This window comes from Ursus americanus, chromosome 24 (assembly GCF_024610735.1).
Source record: "Ursus americanus isolate L20-20 chromosome 24, mUrsAme1.1.p, whole genome shotgun sequence".
NCBI lineage: Eukaryota > Metazoa > Chordata > Mammalia > Carnivora > Ursidae > Ursus > Ursus americanus.
The window spans coordinates 770,592-790,076 of record NC_142150.1 but is presented as its reverse complement, the minus strand read 5'-3'; the positions used below and the strand labels follow the sequence as shown (position 1 = coordinate 790,076).

At 35.9% G+C, this 19,485-nt stretch overlaps 2 protein-coding genes and 1 pseudogene across 2 annotated transcripts; 1 reads left to right on the top strand and 2 right to left on the bottom strand.

Moving 5' to 3' along the window:
• The first annotated feature begins 3,776 nt into the window (after window positions 1-3,776).
• On the top strand, window positions 3,777-4,418 carry LOC123791607 (large ribosomal subunit protein uL1 pseudogene; annotated as a pseudogene).
• A 3,324-nt stretch (window positions 4,419-7,742) lies between these two features.
• Window positions 7,743-8,681, bottom strand: LOC123791606 (olfactory receptor 6C3-like). Its single transcript, XM_045796457.2, has one exon. It carries the CDS (start codon window positions 8,679-8,681, stop codon window positions 7,743-7,745), a length of 939 nt encoding a protein of 312 aa, XP_045652413.2.
• Window positions 8,682-14,325: 5,644 nt separating this feature from the next.
• LOC123791605 (olfactory receptor 6C1-like) lies at window positions 14,326-15,264 on the bottom strand. Its single transcript, XM_045796456.2, has one exon. The coding sequence runs from the start codon at window positions 15,262-15,264 to the stop codon at window positions 14,326-14,328; it is 939 nt and encodes a 312-aa protein (XP_045652412.2).
• Between the last annotated feature and the right edge of the window lie 4,221 nt (window positions 15,265-19,485).

Sequence of the window (19,485 nt, the reverse complement as noted above, 5' to 3'; positions counted from 1 at the left end):
CTCCTTTCCTCAGTTTTTTAAAAAAGAGAAAATTATTGTATTTGTTTCAACTCTTGGTATCTTGGGGAATAGAATTTGGAGGCCAATGAATAGCTTAAACATGCTGAATGCTTTCCAAACTGTATCATCAATCTATTGATTGTGAACTTTATATTAAGGAATTTATGGTATTTCAGCTTCTTTGTTATAAGTTAACTTGCAATCATCAGTTCAGTAATCACCTTTGAATCCACTGGAAATTCTATCTATTCAAGGTGGCTTAGCAAACCCAGAATTTCTGATAGATGCACTCATTTCAATAAATTCAGCAGAATGTAAAATTATGTTTCTTCTCTCCTGGACACATGCCGTGGGAAACCATCCAAACATAAGTTCCCATAATTATGTTAAGATAAATTATCAAAAACAGGTAAAATTTTTCAATGTAATTATGGCTTTTCCTGAGTTTGTACTTGCTTACCATCTCCTGGTAAGGCTAGATTCTGATACATATTATAGATCAGAAAATAGTCTAGGAATGGTGACTATACACATAAGGAAAAATTTAAAACTAATTCCTTCACGTGTGGTTAACTATAGAGGTTCTAAATGATGCATGGTCAGTTTCATGAAGCAGAACAAGATAAAGATGGTTTCTTCTGTTGGCAAGGGAGTCTAGGTGGTGCTTTCACATTCAGGTACCAAGTTGTCTGAATCCACAGAGATGCCTTTATTCCAATGATCAGTTCCTATTTTTTCCCCAGTCAGGGTTTTAGCATTCACATAAGACATGTGAAGAGGTTGTGAATTAAATCAGCTTGATAATTAAGGAACCCGTAGGATAGAGATTTAATATTGGCTATGTCGTCTCTTCAGTTACAAGATAATTGAAACTTTCAAGTTACATTTTCTTTGTTTAATCTGTATAATGCATTTGGAAACAGCCAGCTCCTACATAAGCCTTGTATTCATTGTTCAGTTTTACTCAACCTTGCTTTCAGAAGGCATTTAATTCTAGATAACTCTGTCTTATAAATGTGTCCATGTAGACTAACAGTGTTTCATTGTCTAATGGAATCATTGCTGATTTCAGACCAAACCAGGTTAATTGGTTCCAGATTATTACTGCTTTGAGAGTCCATTACTGAGATCTGTTCTCTGTATATCAACTGCAGGTGCAGAGAGCAGGATTTATGGTAGCTAATTAAAAATAAATCTATTTAGTATCAAGTAATGTATGGTTCAAGGAATTATCAAGAGAGCTGAAGGTAGATTTTTTAAAAAATATTTTATTTATGTGCCTGAGAAAGAAAGAGAGCACAAAGTAGGGGAAGCCACAAGCCTAGGGGGAAGCAAGTTCCCCACTGAGCAAGGAGAAAGATGCAGGAAGGGAAACAATCCCAGGACTGTGGGATCATGACCTGAGCCTAAAGCAGATGCTTAACCAACTGAGCCACCCAGGCGTCCCTGAAGGCAGATTTTAGGATGAGCTTCTTGGAATGATCTCAAAGCTGCTTCACGAAATTAAGTCCCCATGAGAACTCCTCAGGAATCTAGTGCTATTGCTACAAAATTTAGGGTCATTTGAACCTGCTATGATCTACAACAGTAATATAGATGCTTAAAACGATAACAGTGTTTAAAGTTTGTATCTTTTATGAATGTATCTGTTTGGCAGAACTAAAATTACATTTAGAATCTTAGCTTCAAGGACAACTGAAAATGCAGCCTTTGCAGCCCTTGCATATAAATAGACATGTTTGATGGAATTTGGAGGATGCAAAGTTCATAATAAAACACTAGAAGATTAGTGATATGCAAAAGAGTAAGTCTAAATTATTCACATAAAAAAATCAAGTAAACATTATAGTCATCCACAATTTATAGATGAGGGAGTACCACATAACATACCATATGCAAGGACAGTTGTCCTATAGACACTGTTGTGATGCATAAAACCAAATTATTTATGAGTAAATTGCATGTGGCTGGCTGTATGACATTGAATTAAAACTGACATTATTCAAGATAATAATACTAGTTTTAATTTATTAAGCCCTGGAAGGTGCAAGACGTGTTTGTTAACCTTGTTTAAATAAATATTTACAACTACCCCCTGAGGAAATTCCTATTATTCTCCTTAATTTCCATATCAGTAAGTGACTTATTGAGAGTTTAGCTAATTTTTCCAAGGCTGCACAAATGGAAATGTGTTTCTGGGGATTTAACAGAATGAACGATGGAGTATATGAGCTGCTTCTGAGACCTGAAGGGATCTGTATCAAGAAAACCATTGATATGTGCTAAGTAAATAATATTGTTGAGTCCCATTATGATTTTTTAGTATTGTCTGTATGAAAACATCTCAAGTTAAGAAAACATTAAAAGTGTGATACCCATGGGAGTCTAATCGTATGGTTCCATCTGGTTTCTTAATGATTAAAAGATAGAATTTTGCCCTGTATGTTTCCACAGTGGAGATCCTGGGAGGTAGACCTAGAAAGAAGAGAGAGTTTCTGTCTGTTGAGTAAGGAGGTTAAGAGGTGCTGCTATTGTTGAAGGGTTATAGCAATTTCTGCCTATGCTTCTGAAAAACAAGGAGTCCTAGAAAACCCAGTCACAGAAACTTATTCAAATAAGATACCAGAGCAGAGCAATGATAATTTCAAGGCAGGGGATAATAATAGTTTAGGTAGGAATAGGCATTATGAGACCTTCATCTTTTGCTGATTAACTTAACAAATATTTTAGTAAATGACTGCACTATAATAAGTCCTTCGGTAGGCACTAATGAACAAAGTATTCCCTTTGCTCACAAAATGCTCATAATCCGTTAATATAGTCAAGAAATATGAAATTTCAGTATATTGTGAAAACTTCTAATCACATTGATAAGCATAGTGTACCATGAGGTTCATGTGATCCTACGTGACTGTAAACTATAGCGATACACATCCGATTGTATAGATGGAGCGTAAAGGGCAATCTGAGTTTGAAGACTTTAGCATTGATCTACCATCAGAGAGAGAGGTAGGGCCTGATAAACACCAAAAAGCTCTGATTATTTAAGAATACAAAGGTTTACTGTGACTGGTATACTGATGAAAATGACTAAGTAATATCTGTAAGTGAGAGAATCAATTGCCAAATCATATTTTATGGTTATGCCTGCAGTTGTTGTTGTGGATAACTCAGTGTTCAATCCAAAAATGACAGAGACTCTTGCCAATGAGAGATGATATTATCATACAGGTATATGTCACATCTGAGATTACCAGTGGAAGGGTTCGGGATTCTGAGTTTCTTTACTGAAAGTAATTTTCAGCATTTAAGTTAAGGATTTAAGTTTAATTGCAAAGGAGTCATTGTCTTCTGAATTTTTAATTTCCTGAGCTATGTTATTTTGAGAGAAATCCCCATAAGCCAAGCCTGGCAGTTTAGATGGGCTTAGTTAGGACTCGTGAAAGAAAGTATTTGTGAAACAAATAACATCCTATTCTGAAATTCTAAGATTCCCTTGTATATGCTTGTATTGCAAGATTTCTCACCTCCCCCAGTAATTGGTACAATGGTTTCATGGGGAGGGGGCATAGCTTTGATCTGAATCACTGTTCCAATGTATATTGGCCATATAGACATAATTTGTTTCCTATGCCTGTCTCATTCTTTAAAAGGAGGAGAAAAGCATACCCACTTAAAGGGATTGTTACTATCTTAGGGGGGTTAGGTAAAATGTTTAACACAGTTTAAAACATATAGTATTGTTCTTTCATTTGGTTATTGTGGCCTGAGGCACCATGAGCAGCAAAGTCTCCAAGTGACACCCTGCACTGGTGGTGTGGGAAGTCCTGCAGGTGAACCAGTGCCAGAGCTGGAAGGTTTTGGAGATGGTGGAGCTGCAGGTCAGCTTGAAGAACTACCACCCTCAGAAGGACAAGTGCTTCTCGGGCACCATCAGGCTTCAGTCCACTCCCTGCCCCAAGTTTTGGGGGACCAGCAGCACTCTGAGGAGGGCAAGGTCGTGGATATTCCCCACATGGACACTGAGACATAGAAGAAACTCAACAAAAAAAATTTTTTTTTGTCAAGAAGCTGTTCAAGAAGCGTGATGCTTTTTGGCTTCAGAATCTCTGATCAAGCAGATCCCACAAGGTTTGGGTCCAGGCCTGAGTAAGGCTGGCATGTTCCCTTCCATGTTGACCCACAATGAGAACATGGGGGCCAAAGTGGATGAAGTGAAGTCCACCATCCAATTCCAGATGAAGAAGGCGTTATGTCTGGCAGTGGTGGTTGGCGCATGAAGATGGCAGACGATGAGCTTGTGTACAACGTCCACTTAGCTGTCAGTTTCCTGGTGTCATTGCTCAAGAAGAATTGGCAGAAGGTCTGGGCTTTATACATCAAAAGCACCCATGGGCAAGCCCCGGCACCTGTACTAACGCACACCTTAATAAACACTAGTGCTACCATTAAGAAAAAGAAAAAATATATATAATGTTCACATGAGGAACGTGAGTATTGGTTTTATAGCATAATTTCTTCTGTGCATAATAAATTGAATCAATAAAATCAGCTTCTCATGGAAAGCAGAAAAGAGAACTAAGGGCTACTTGTTGCTTTCTGTTACTTCCCATTCAATTCACCATTCACTTCTCCCCCTTTCACAACTGTGTTAATTGCAATCATTATTCTGTTTGCCCAGAATATCCATTTAATTACATTTCTTATTCTTACTTGGAATTCTTACTGCATTACTGCAAATGTTGTGAGCAATCCCATAGTTTATATTCATACGGCCCCAGGTATATGGATTTCTGAAAGATTAATTCCATATCTAGATGTCTACCTTTTTAATCTGTTGCTTGAAATCTTGTAAGGTGGAGATGGTCTCTTCTATTAATCCAAATGGCTAGCAAATGCCTGCAATGTAGTTTCTTTGGTAGTCTTTTTACAAATAACATCTGGGGGCGCCTGGGTGGCTCAGTCGTTAAGCGTCTGCCTTCAGCTCAGGGCATGATCCCGGCATTATCGGATCGAGCCCCACATCAGGCTCCTCCACTATGAGCCTGCTTCTTCCTCTCCCACTCCCTCTGCTTGTGTTCCCTCTCTCGCTGGCTGTCTCTCTCTGTCAAATAAATAAATAAAATCTTTAAAAAAAAGAAGAAACATCTGAATAATTTTCACCATAAGAATTAGGAAGAAATTTATAATTGTGAGTTTCCTATTCTGCTTATAGTAAGATGTTAATATTCACACAGAGGTAGTAAGTATTATTACTGGTTTTTCTTTTAGTTTGCTTTGTTTGTGCATGGATTTAATGTGACAAATATATATATCAGTGTTTCCTAATGTAAAGTGATAAATGCCTGTAAAAGTCTTACAAATCTAGACTGTGGTCACTGATATAAAGTCTTTGAAATAGATCTGAGAGAGTTTTAGACATGGAGTGGTAACAGGTTAAACTGAGTGTGAGATAAATGTATGATTCACACCGCAGTTTGAGGGTAAAGGGAACCTTCCTGGAGAGTCTTGGAGAGTATCATAATCCTATTCCCAAAACCCCTTTTTACTGAGGAAGTCATGTGACTTTTTAAAAAACATATATGGTAATGACCAAGAAATAAAATAAAAGTGACAACGAGGATGACAGGCAAAGCAGACAAGGTTTGTCTTATGCATGTGACTTGAGGGTTAAAAAGAACCAACGTCTAGCAATATTGTGAAACTGACCATAATTGTGCTAAGAGAAGAGGCAGGAAAACTGACATTTTCTTTGACAATGATAACATCACCTGGCCTATAGGCTACTCATGCCCAAGTTGCTACATTTGTCAAATTTAGTGTTAGTTACATGGTGTTTTTCTCCCCACTAGAATCTGAGATCATTTAGAGCAAGAATCCTCCTTCTTCATCACTCTCTCCCCAAAGCCTGCCATAAGTAAGAATAGCCTCCATGAGTTCATTACACTTTAGAAAGTCCTTTAGTGTAACAATTCTAGTATTAAACATGAGCTTTTTTTCGTAAATTATTACAAATGAAAGCCAGTGTGAAGAGGAACATAACCCAACTAGTCTGGGTTTTGAGGTGGAAGAAAAGTGATTGAATTCCCATTTCTGAAAGCTGCAATCACTGTACCTTGAACTTTCTCTTCTTTTATTTTTTTTTAAGATTTTATTTATTTGACAGAGGGAGAGACAGCAAGAGAGGGAACACAAGCAAGGGCAGAGGGAGAGGGAGAAGCAGGCTTCCGGCTGAGCAGGGAGCTGATGCCAGGCTGGATCATACCCTGAGCATTAGGCAGACGCTTAAGACTGAGCCATCCAGGTGCCACTGTACATTGAACTTTCAACCTCAATTTCATTGTGTTCATTCACCTATAAATTAGAAGTAATAATGTTCACTTTCTCAGAGATTTTGTAAAATAAATAGTGCATGTGATTTGCTTAATACAAAGTAGAGTGTGTAGAACATTATCCGTAGGTGTTAGTTCTCTTCCATACTTCCTAAAACCCTGAAGTCGGCTCTAGATACCACAAATACCGCTCAGTTCTCCAGAAAGGTGCACTTCCACTGGTTCATCATAGTTTCATCCATTTGATACATTTGATGTATTTTACATTGTCTGTTCTCCACCTACTTTTTAATTTTTGGAGGTATTTGATCTACCTAAAGAAAAATACATCTGGCTAAGAGAGATTAGTAATTAATAGCACCCCATAAAGTTGTTGGCAGGATTAAACGAGTCAATACAAAGAAAACAATAGATCTAGAATGTAGGAATTGATGGAAAATTTTATGTTATCTTCTCCTCCTTCTACCTTCCTTCTCTTCCTCCTCATTAGCATCATAATTATTATAAATAGTATAAATATTTTAATATGTATGAGTTTCTAATCTTTCAAAATATTTACGTAGATATTTGTATTTTATTCCCAGTACCCTGGTGATTGTGTTTATTTGATTTCATGGAAATGACAAATAGAATAAAATATTTCTAATAACATTCATTCCTGTTACTGGGTAAGAATGAAAAGTTCAGAAATCCTCACCTATCCTGACACGCTTTCCATCAAACTAAATGCCCAGTGTCTCTTCAAAGGCAAACCACTACCATTCAAAATCATAATCATTAAGCCAAATGTATTACTTCATCCAAATACATTTGAATCGACATGGGTGGAATTGGGGGGAGTATGCTGAGTGAAATAAGTCAAGGAGAGAAAGACAATTATCAGATGGTTTCACTTACATGTGGAACATAAGGAATAGCATGGAGAACATTAGGAGAAGGAAGGGAAGAATGAAGGGGTGGGAAATCAGAGGGGGAGAGGAGCCAGGAGAGACTATGGATTCCAGGAAACAAACCGAGGGTTTTAGAGAGGAGCGGGGAGGGCGGATGTGTTAGCCTGGTGATGGGTATTAAGAAGGGCACATATTGCATGGAGCACTGGGTGTTTATGGACAAACAATGACTCATGGAACACTACATCAAAAACTAATGATGTACTGTATGGTGACTAACATAACATAATAAAAAAGTTCTTATGAAAAAATACATTTGAATAAAACACCAGCATTTACAGAAAATTCTGGAACAATATTCAGTTCATCAAATTTGTTGAGTTCAATGATTGGGGAATTTTAATATGGGAATGGAAAAAAAGGGGGAAAATCCATGACTCTCATAAAGGAAAGGGAGTTTTGAGAAGGTGTGAATAATAGTATTTACAAGAACTTCATTCTTTCAATGCTACTCATACTTTCATTTATTGGAGAAAAACATAACCTTTTGTATAGTATCCTTAAAGGCTTGCTTTACTTGCTGGTTCCTCAGGGTATATATAAATGGATTCATCATAGGAGCAACAGAAGTATTCAGAATAGCCACTCCTTTGGTCAATGATGCCTTTTCTTTTGCGGAAGGGTTGGCATACATGAATATGCAGCTTCCATAAGAGATGGAAATGACAATCATGTGTGAAGAACATGTAGAAAATGCCTTTTTTCTCTGACTGGCAGAGGGCAGTTTCAGAATTGTTCTAATGATGAACATGTAAGATAGAATTATTAATGCCAAGGTGAAAAGCAGAATCACTATTGCGGAGTAAAAACCGATCACTTCTAGGAGCCGTGTGTCTGAGCAAGATAATTGCAAGAGCGGAAAGTAGTCACAAGCAAAGTGATCAATGACTTTGGAGCCACAGTAATCTAACTGGAGAAAAAGAATAACTGGTGGGAAGATATTTAAGAATCCTGCCAGCCAAGCACAAAAGACAAGTAAAATGCAGACTCTTTTGTTCATGATGGTTGTATAATGCAAGGGCTTACAGATGGCTACGTAGCGGTCATAGGACATGGCAGTTAGAAGATAAAACTCAGTTATTCCCATGAAGATGAAGAAAAACAACTGAGCTGTACAATTATTGTATGAAATAGTTTTGTCTCTGGTGATAATTGTGCCCAGAAATCTAGGAATACAGACAGTTGTAAAGGATATTTCTAATACAGAGAAGTTCCTGAGGAAGAAATACATAGGGGTCTGTAGATGGGAGTCAACCAAGGTGAGAGTGATGATGGTTAAATTTCCAGTGATACTTAACATATACGTGATGATTAAGAAGAGAAAAATCATAATCTGAAGCTCTGGGTCATCTGATAGCCCTAGAAGAATGAATTCTGTGGGTACTGTGTGGTTTTTCATTGCCGATCCTTTCTTCCCCCTTTAGAATGGAAAATGAGTGTTTCCCTACAGGACATAAAACAGTGAAAACAGGATTAAGGTTGAGAATAGAATCTTAAAAATATCCACGGTGATAAATAATTTATGAAATCCAAAAACTTATGTTTTCCTTTAGCAACTCTCTCCAATTTCTTTTGGACCTCACATGCAAATAATACATATTATTTGAAGTTAAATACTGATTTCTTTTTGTTGAAAATACACTGTTGCGGGCCATGGGTTAAAAAAAAACCCAAAAAACTTGTGTTAACATTTAAGCAGAAACTATTTATTCTAATGTTTCTTTAAGATTTTAATTATTCATAGAATATTAGGTCCTTTTATAAAAGCATGAAGATATTATAATTGATATTTTTTCTTTTTTCTCAATGTTATAAAAACTAATCTGGATTATGGATAATTTAAATATAGCATTTGAAATCTCACTGGGGTTATTTAAGCCTACCTCCGCATTATATATTTGGAAACCTACATAGTTTAGGAAACCACCACAGTAATCATCTCACTGTAGAATGTGCATGTTTATCTATGGGAATGTCTTGTTGGCATTCTCTCATAAATTAATTTCCTAAGGGTTTGGTTGATGCTATCACTCTCTTATCTTTTTTTTTTTTCTTAACTGGTAAAAAGGCCAGGACAAGAAAGTAACCTTCTATTCCTAAATTAAATAATTGCCTAGAAATAGTTTAATTCATACAATGCATAATCCTTTCCTTCTCTTTTCTTTTTTTCTTACAATACTGCTATGGAAAATGAACAAATAGTTGGTCAAAATAGCATTAACTGGGAAGCAGATATTCTTTCCAATAGGGAACTTAATAAATAATCCTGTCTCTGTAACAGAATACAATTTCACATTAGAAAAAAACGAACAATCCAAGATTTATTTCTGTGTTCCTGCTTTAGGATTTCATTAGTAGTCTATTGTTAGTAAGCAATTATTTAATTTTTAATATTGAAAGGGTTGTAAATCCATAAATGTACATATAAACATGATTTTTTAAAACATTTGAATAAAATGAAGATACATATATTATATTGAAGAAAAAATATTTACTTACTTCCTGATTCTTCTTGATGATTTAGTCTCAAATGTTATCATCTGATTTGCTTAAACATTTACACAATTTCAGAGCTGGTAAATCAAGTTAGCAAAATATTTGGTTTCTATTGTGCTCTCAAAACAATTGTGTTGATTTAACTTTTTCATGTTTCTTAGGGATTATACTTCTCTTTGACTCACAATGTCCTTCATTCCTGATACTATGAAATTCTGACAACACTTATTTATTACAACTCATTCTTGCTTTTCATCTCTCACTCAAACTCCTAGTACAAATTCGGTTATGCCTGCCTTGACTAGTACTCTTCCATTTGGCTCTTTTCATATAATACAAAATACTGATTTATTAAATCATTTTTCTTTCTATTCATGCAAACATTTAAAACCAATATTTTGTAATTCTATGATTACACATCTATAAAATGTAAGTAGTATTTTTCCTTAGGTTTAGGGACTGCTATATTTTCCTGCAAATGCTGCTTTGAAAAACAGAAAATATGGAATGTTCTTCTCTATGGATGCCAAAGTAATGGAACTGGACTTATTTTATCTGTGTCTTTTTCTTGGCCCAGGGGAATTCATTAAGTAAATAGGGTTCCAAGGAGAAGAATCATTAAAGATACAGGTGAATCATTTTTATAAATATTGATGAAAAGGTATAAAAAGCAAAATGATTGAGGTAAATAGACAAATATACAAACAACGTGATATTGAGGGTGTGGAAGCTTGATTTAGAATTTCACTCTTCATAATACCCTCAGTTTGTTTCCCAGAGCCCACAGTCTCTCATGGTTCATTCCCCCTTCTGTTTACCCCCCTTCATTCTTCCCTTCCTTCTCCTACCGGTCCTCCTATTCCTTATGTTCCATAAATGAGTGAAACCATATGATAGTTGTCTTTCTCTGCTTGACTTATTTCACTTAGCATTATGTCCTCCAGTCCCGCCCATGTGGCTGCAAATGTTGTGTAATCGTTCTTTCTGATAGCTGAGTAATATTCCATTGTATATATGGACCACATCTTCTTAATCCAGTCATCTGTTGGAGGGCATCTTGACTCCTTCCACAACTTAGCAATTGTGGACAATGCTGCTTATATCCTTTGAATTTTGGCAACCTAGAGAAGAATTCTTTACCAGAATGAAATGATGGAAAACACTGCTACGGATTTCTTGTATGACTTGATCATCTGAAATGGACAACCTATTAAAGACAACCAATCAAGGTTCATACCAAGATTGGCCCTTTGAATTTAAGGAAGCCATTCCCAAACCCCTCCCTAATGTGGCTTTTATTGCCTTTTGACTACTTTCTTCACCATGTTGTTTACTTCCATTGAACAGTTGTTTATATTTATGCACATGATATCTTCTATATGGAGAATATTTATAAACCAATAAGTATCTGGAAACCTAGCATTGGATATTTTGAATTTATTTCCACATTTCCTTCAATGAAAGATGTCATTTTTATTACTAGAGGAATAATATAGTATAGAAGTACATATAGATACCATATGTACACATATATGTAATATAACTTTATATTTAATAATTTATCTTTATTTTCTTCACAGTTATAAATGTGGACATAAAACATGGGTGCATTAAATGCCAGCAGTGCAGATTATTATTATTATTACGGGGGGGCAGATTATTTACAAGATTGAAAGTTGAGAGTATTTGAAAGTGGGACAAAAGAAAGAAGTGGGAAAGGATGAATGAACCACTACCTCACACATAGGACAATACATAGAACTGAACTGTGTTGAATTTATAACTGACATGCATTAAAATAGGCATTGAAAATATTTATCCAAGATATTTCCATAGAGATAGTGGAACTGATTTTCTCCTTATGAAAATTCTATTCCTTTGCCTTTAGTTTTGTATCTAAATAGTGATTCTTTTCATATTTCATTCAGAGCTTTTATTGATTACCAGGCACTGACTATAAAATTATCTCTTTTTCAAACAAGCGGACAATAGAAAACCCTCTGAGGTCAGTGCTATTATTATTCAGGTAAAGAAAGAGTCTGAGACAGAGAGAAGTTAAAGTGTCTGGTGTCCACCACTTGTGTATTTGTGAGCAATGCAATCTTTAGTGACTTACAGGAAAAGGGAATGAATTTCTATCTCACGAAGCACTGCACTTCATAAAATATCCTATTAGACATGTTTCTTCCCCGTTACTTTCCTCAAATACCTAGATGCTGGATTGTCTCTTGTCCTTGATCACTCTTTTACCCTCTAACTTTCTACCTTTACTGTTTTATTCCTAGTTCCTAACAGCTCTCTAGCTTTTCTCTAAGCCTCCAAATAATTTACTTTAAATGGAGACTGATAACATTCGTTACCTTCTTATCCGCAAGCTAGTAGGACATCTGCTTTTTAATAATGTGTCAATTATCTCCATGTATTCTGAGTTTGGTGAGTGATTATGTTTTAGGTCAATGAAACATCGTTCAATCTACCAGGTTTCACTCGCTTCAGAGAGGGGAGGATGGATTTTAATTACAAATAATGGTTTCCTGTAACATGTTCAAAATAAAAAAGTAGAATTTATTAAATCACATGGTTAAGGGATCCAAATATTTTAAGGCTTTCCCCAAAACTAGATCTGGCATCATATTACTGAATAATTCCAGTACATATTACTAATTTTTTCAGTGACATATTATCACCCTTTATAGGTAAGCCCCTCCGCAAGATGTCTGGTTAGGCTCCCATTAACCGACTACCATCATTTAATTGAGCAATTATCCTATAAGTTGAATTTCTAATCTCAGAAGTGTATTGATTGACAGGTAATATTGGACCTCATATATTACTAGGTGTAGCCCAAATAGTTACAAGAATTTTTCTGTGTGAAAAAAATGAGCATTTGCATCATGGGAATTCCTACCGTTAGGAAGCTCCATATGCAAACCTTAACAAGAAGTGTTCTCATTAACTTCATGAAAAGTCAATACACATCAAATAAGTTGATTTTTACATAGTTGTCAAAAGGCTAATGTACAATAAAAGAGGAAAATGAACACCAAATGCCTTAGAAAATATTCAATTATTTCTTTGTCAAACAAAATGTCTAGTTATGATAGAATGCACATTTTATTTGAACACTGTTTTAAAAGCTAACTCAGTGTTATATACATTATTATACATGTGTATGTTGGGTAAAATAGTGCTCTGATATCTAGGACACTGGAACCATTCTAACTTATTCAACTTATTTATTTATTCAAAAAATAGTTATCGAATACCTACTACATGGCAGATGCAGGTTCTAAATGAGAAGGATTAGTGACTTCTGGTAAATGTCTAAGAACTGCATCTCAGAGGGTGGAGGTGAGGGGCTGATGTGTAAGAGCTGATCCTGTTCTAAGATGTGAGGTCCTCACATGGCAGGTTTCGAGCTCCTGACGTGGGCTTTCTGAATGCAGAATTGGGAAGACACAAGCACCAGTGGCTCTCGGGAAGGGTGTGGGCAGGCCCTGTGCCCTGCTGCTGGGACCACAGCATTTGTCTGCGGAGAGACAGAGATCCCTTCTCTCCTGGGGTGAGGGATGTGCCAGAATACAGACAATAAGCAATGAGCATGATTGATTCATAAATTATAGGGTCTTTTATAAATTAACAACTATTTTGTAAAGGAAGAGAAAACTGAAAAACCTTGGAAGTGGGGAGCTACTATAATTTTATGTGGTGTCATTGGGGGAGGCCTTATTGAGGCGACATGTGGATATCTGGGACAGGAGTGTGTCGGGTTCAAGAACCATCTCGTGTAAATGCACTAAGGCTTTAGGAGGAAAACATGTTCTTTGCAAAGGAAGATTTATTTGTTTCTTCCTTTCCAATGCTACTAAATGTGCTTGTCCTGCTAGTGCCCTGGATAGAACCCCCACTATAGCACTGAATAAATGCAATGATAGTGAGCTTGTAACCGATTTTGTTAAAGTGATTTTTCTGTGAACAAAGTATATTATGAAAAAAAAAAGGTTTTGCATCGGTTGCACTTAAAGGAATTGTATGTGTAAGCTATTATATCAAAATAGCCAGAAAAAGTAAGAGATTGTTACAACTCTTAGCCATGACTATATTTATGGTCTTGTATAGTAAACTAAAAATAATGTTAAACATGACTTAATATTTCCTGAATTTTTAGAAACTGTGTTTCCTGATGAAATCTGAAAACAGTTTCTCTCTTATGCTCTTGTTGTGTCTTTTTTCATCTCTTAATTTTCTAGGTATTATTATGGAAAAATTGGAATTTAAAAATATTTAAAAGAAGGAAATGAGGCTAGTCTAATAGTTACAGGTGGAAAGACTAGCTCAAAGGAAGGGAAATGCATGAGAATGGGATTGGAATTTAAATTGAAAAAAAATATTCAAATATCCTCAGTATACTGCTGGCAATGGAAACATAAGCAATGAAATAAAACTCCATTGAGACTATGTGGATATTCATAGACTTTTGAGGGGCCCTGTTTTTTGTTTACTTGCGCTTCATTATGCCTCTAATTTATGACAGCACTTTTATTTTTTCATTTGCTTGAGAAAAATACAATCTTCCTTGCCCTGTCCATGAAGGCTCGCTTGACTTGCTGGTTCCTTAGGCTGTAAATAAAGGGGTTCAGCATGGGAGCTACTGAGGTGTTCAGCACAGCAACTGCCTTGCTCAGAGACACTCTCTCTTTTGTTGCTGGGTTTATGTACACGAAAATGCAGCTGCCATAGGAGATGGAGATGACAATCATGTGGGATGAACACGTGGAAAAGGCCTTTGTCCTCTGACTGGCAGAAGGAAGCCTCACAATCGTTCTGATGATATATACGTAGGACAGAATTATTAATGCCAACGTGAACATTAAAGTAAACACAGCACAGGAAAAACCCACTACCTCTAGGAATTTTGTGTCTGAACAAGAAAGGTGTAGTAAGGGGAAATAATCACAGGTGAAATGGTCTATAACATTGGACTCACAGTAATCAAGCTGTATGAATAGCATGAGTAATGGGAATACAATTAAGAATGAAGCCAGCCAAGAAGCAAAGACAAGGAGTATGCAGACTCTGGGATTCATGATGGTCATGTAATGCAGAGGTTTGCAGATGGCAATGTAACGGTCATAGGACATGGCAGCCAGAAGGCAAAATTCAGTGACTTCCAACAGAATGAAAAAAAAGAACTGAGCCATGCAATCATTAAAGGAAATGGTTTTATCTCCTGTAATCAGGGTGCCCAGGAACTTGGGTATGCTGACAGTTGTGAATGAAACCTCTAGCAAGGAGAAGTTTCTGAGGAGGAAGTACATGGGGGTCTGGAGGTGAGGATCCAGCAGGGTAAGGGTGATAATGGTCAGGTTCCCCATGATGCTGAGCGTGTAGGTGATGAACAGAAAGACGAAGATCACCCCCTGAAGCTGTGGGTCATCTGACAAGCCCAGGAGGATGAACTCTGTTACTTCTGTGTGGTTTCTCATTTTTTTTCTTCTCTTATATAATCTAGAGGGGAAATCAGACAAACAAACAAAAACAAGCAGATTATAGAAAAGAGGATTATCCGTGGATAGTTCCGGAATTTTTCTCTGAAAATAAACCTATTATGCCCTACTGATTTAATTTAGGAGATCTTTAAGACAACTTAATAAAAGTAGGTAACACGTTTTAAAGTAGTTTTTACCATCTGCTGCACTCTGTGTTTTACGTAGAACGTTTCTCCGTAAAATCCTTGTTTCACAGATTGGAAACCGAATCTAAAAATAGTTTTAAAAATCTTATCCAAATCATGTACCCAGATGAGAAGAACAGGGTTTTTAATTAGGTTTCTTTGCGTGTTTGATACCTAGAATAGAAATGCTGCCTATTGATACAAGCATACCCCTTTCAAAGGTCCCCTTCTCAGTGGGAGACTACTTGCCTTTTTTCCAACCACAATAAAAGTCTCATTTCCTCATTTCCCTCACCTAATTTCCTGTATTATTACTCACTGTACTAGTGTAATATAGAAAAGACAGATATGTCAGAAAAAGGTCACTCAAATGGAGACGTCTCCAAAATTTGAAAGTCACTGAAGTTGAATCGTTAACCATGTCACAGATTTCTGTGTTTTCATTCTGGCTCCCGCTCTCCTTTCAACCACCTGCTCCTGATCTCAAGCCACGGACACTGAATTCATTGACGTCATGTCCTCAGATACTACAGAGTACAGAATATGAAAAGCCAGAGCAGAAATTTAGTAAATTGGATCTACATATTTCATGGGCTAAAGAAGCAAAATTGTATGAATATCTAAAATAAACATTGTCTTCTACAGAACAGTTTTGCCTTCAAGGTTTTTTCCATCTAAATGTTGTTAATGTATTCTCTCTATATATGTATTCTACTTTCTGTCCCCAATTATATTTTTATATGTTTCCTTTTATTTACATCAGCATTCCCTGACAGAAGCTCTATTTTGTCAACATCCTGGAGTAATCAGTGAATCAGTACATGAAATCCCTTTCTCTTCCTGAATCATCATCATCATCATCATCATCATCATCATCATCATCATCAAACAACAGCAGCCACAGCAACAACAACAACGGCAATGCATTTTAGAGTGAAGCTAAAAGTTCCCTCAATAAATTGAACCAGTCCATTATCTAATCCCTTATTCTGTGTATTCTCACTAAATAGTAAAGTTTTCAGTTTAGTGTCATGAGAGAAGTTTTGTAATAGGATATTTACTTTCAAGATGTAGAATTGTTGATTATTGGTATAGAATGCATCATAATACTGTGAAATTTCTTGCTCTTTTTTCCCCTCATACGCCTGAGTTCTCTTTTCACTCACTTCACTGTTTAGCAAAAAATATGGCTGTTGATTATTTAAGGCAAATTCCAACTGAGATGGAGAGTGCCGATGTTACTGGGAAAGCATGTGAGATTCACAAGAAATGAACATTTCTTTTGTTATTTCTCAGAGACTGGAGGAAACAGCCTGAACTTACAAGAGAAACAGACATCACAATGATACATTTTGTAAACAAAATTAAGGCAATTCAAGTGTATGATGGATATTTCAGTCATAAAAGTCATTGGTCTCAATGAACAATCCTCTATGATTAACAACTGTGTATAGACTCTGATCTCTCAACCATTTCTGTGATGTTTTCAGTAGAGAAATGAAACATATACCTGAGAATTGAAGATGTAATTTTAGGCTTTCCTTCCTAACTACTCATCTACATTTCTTTTTCCCAGTCATGTGTAAATTTTGGTCTCAAGTTTAATATCCCCTCTGCTCCTTTTTGTTTCAGTGAATTCTAACCTGTGAAGTCTTATTGTTGAATTACCTGTGTGGCTCATTGGAAGTAAAATTTAATCTATTTAATGAACAAATACTTGCTAGTGTGTTAAATGCAATAACCGATATGTGAATGAAATAATAAGTATCAAACAGTTATTTTATTTATTTAAATAAATTACTTTTAGGATACTTCTGCCATTTCATATGAATTTTAAGGATGGCCTTGTTGAGAAAAGAACAGTATCATCCCCTAAATTGTCCAATTCAAAAGTGCAACAATTTAAAAAGGCCTATTAAGGATTAAGAAATTGCTTTTCCTTCTTATCTCTTTTAATAATTAGAGTAGTGGTATGAAGCTCCCTAAATTCCACAATATAATTGGAAACTAACTTTATCATCCTGCATTCTCTATGTGTGCTGAAATCTCTCTTTTTAAGTTCAAAGTCCTAAAAAAGTTGTGAACACATATATCCTTAAGGCAATTTGCACCCACACCATTAGTACACAATTTTCCAATTCTCTATCTTTTTCTCTCATTGACACTCTTTTTCTCGGTGTCAAGTCTATATGCCAGGCTACTTTTCAGAGAAGAGAGCAAGATTGTGGTTTAATTTGATATCTTGATTAATTGTTTCGTTTATACCAAGTACTATTTTTTTTTCTAGAATGATTCATTCCATCTTTGATGAAAAAATGTTTAGTGACATTTAATCTCATGTAAGAACTTTATGGTGATTGAATGTAAAAAAGTCTCATAAGAACCAATGTAGATTTTTTTCAGATGATTACTTTAACAATGCTTTAGAGTATTACCAAAATTAGTTTGGAATGCAGTTTACCTGAGAACTCTGAAAAAAAGAAGTGACCTTGTTTTTTTTTCTAATGGAAAGGGGAAGTTTGAATCCCAAGTCAGGCAGACCAACCATTATGAAATAGGAATAATGAAGGAAAAACAGTAATCACCTAAATCACTAAGCAATCTGTAGGTTTTCATAGAGATGTTCTACTGATATCCTGATTATCTCAGTTTATTAGCTAAGTATCTACATTTGCAGATAATTTTCAACAAAAAAAAAGAAAAAGAATTCTTTTAAAATGTATGGCATCAAACTTAATTTATAATTGTGGTATTATTGGGGCAACTTGTGGGCTTTGCATTCAAAGAGAAATCGATTAAAAATGCAACTTAGGGGCGCCTGGGTGGCGCAGTTGGTTGAGTCTGACTCTTGGTTTTGGCTCCGGTCCTGATCTCAGAGATGTGAGATTGAACCCTGCCTTGGACACTGCATTCAGCGCGTGGAGTCTGAAATTGTCTCTCTTGCTCCCTCTACCCTTCCCCACCGTGCTTTACCCCTCTCTCTAAAGTCTCTAAATAAATCTTTTTTTTAAGATGTTATTTATTTATTTGATGGAGAGAGAGACAGCCAGCAAGAGGGGGAACAAAAGCAGGGGGAGTGGGAGAGGAAGAAGCAGGCTTCCAGCAGAGGAGCCTGATGTGGGGCTCGATCCCGTAACGCCAGGATCACGCCCTGAGCCGAAGGCAGACGCTCTAAATAAATCTTTTTAAAAAAAACTGCAATTCAGCCACATGATAGTATCGTGAGTTTGGACAAGTTTCTTAATCTCTCTGACTTTTAGTTTTTTATTTTAATTTTGAAATGAAAATAATATATCATGGAATTAGGGCTAATTTAATTACAAGTAAAATTGAATTGTACAATATTATAGCATGTATTCCTAGACAGCAGTTACTGTTATCCTATTACTAAAAATAAAAATCAATGATCGTTTTTGAGGAATACAGCCCCATTGCAAAATAGCAAAAACCATTTTTGTGCTCACTCATTTGAGAGTGCTAACGCTGTATGCTCTTATCTCATTTACTCTTTTTGATAACCCTATGTTAATTTGAAGAAACTGACAATGAGACAGGCTAAATGACATAAACAAGATCAAACAGCTACTAAATAGTAGAACTGAAATACTAATCTCTCTGTCTATGGCCATACCACCCTGAACGCACCCGACCTCGTCTGAAATACTAATCTCTTTCTGCCAGGAAATGGAGCATGGGACCTAGTAAACCTATATTCAATGAGGGAACCAAAATTAAAGAAAATAATTTTCCAAAAATTAATAAAGGAATAAATTGTTATGACAAACAGGAAATGTAACATGCTCATTTTCAAAACACTAGATATATATGGAAAGAAATAACAACTTCAAATTATTCTACATGATCTGATGAAAAGTTGAGTTAAGAATAAATGAATTAGTGCTAAGAAAAAGAAATTTATCATTGGTTTCAGTTTTATAATCTTACCTCTATTTGTCGTGCAAATGTACTGCATCGGCTGGTTGAAATGATACAAAAAGCACGTTGACAACAATTTCAGTTTTAGGTTAAGAGA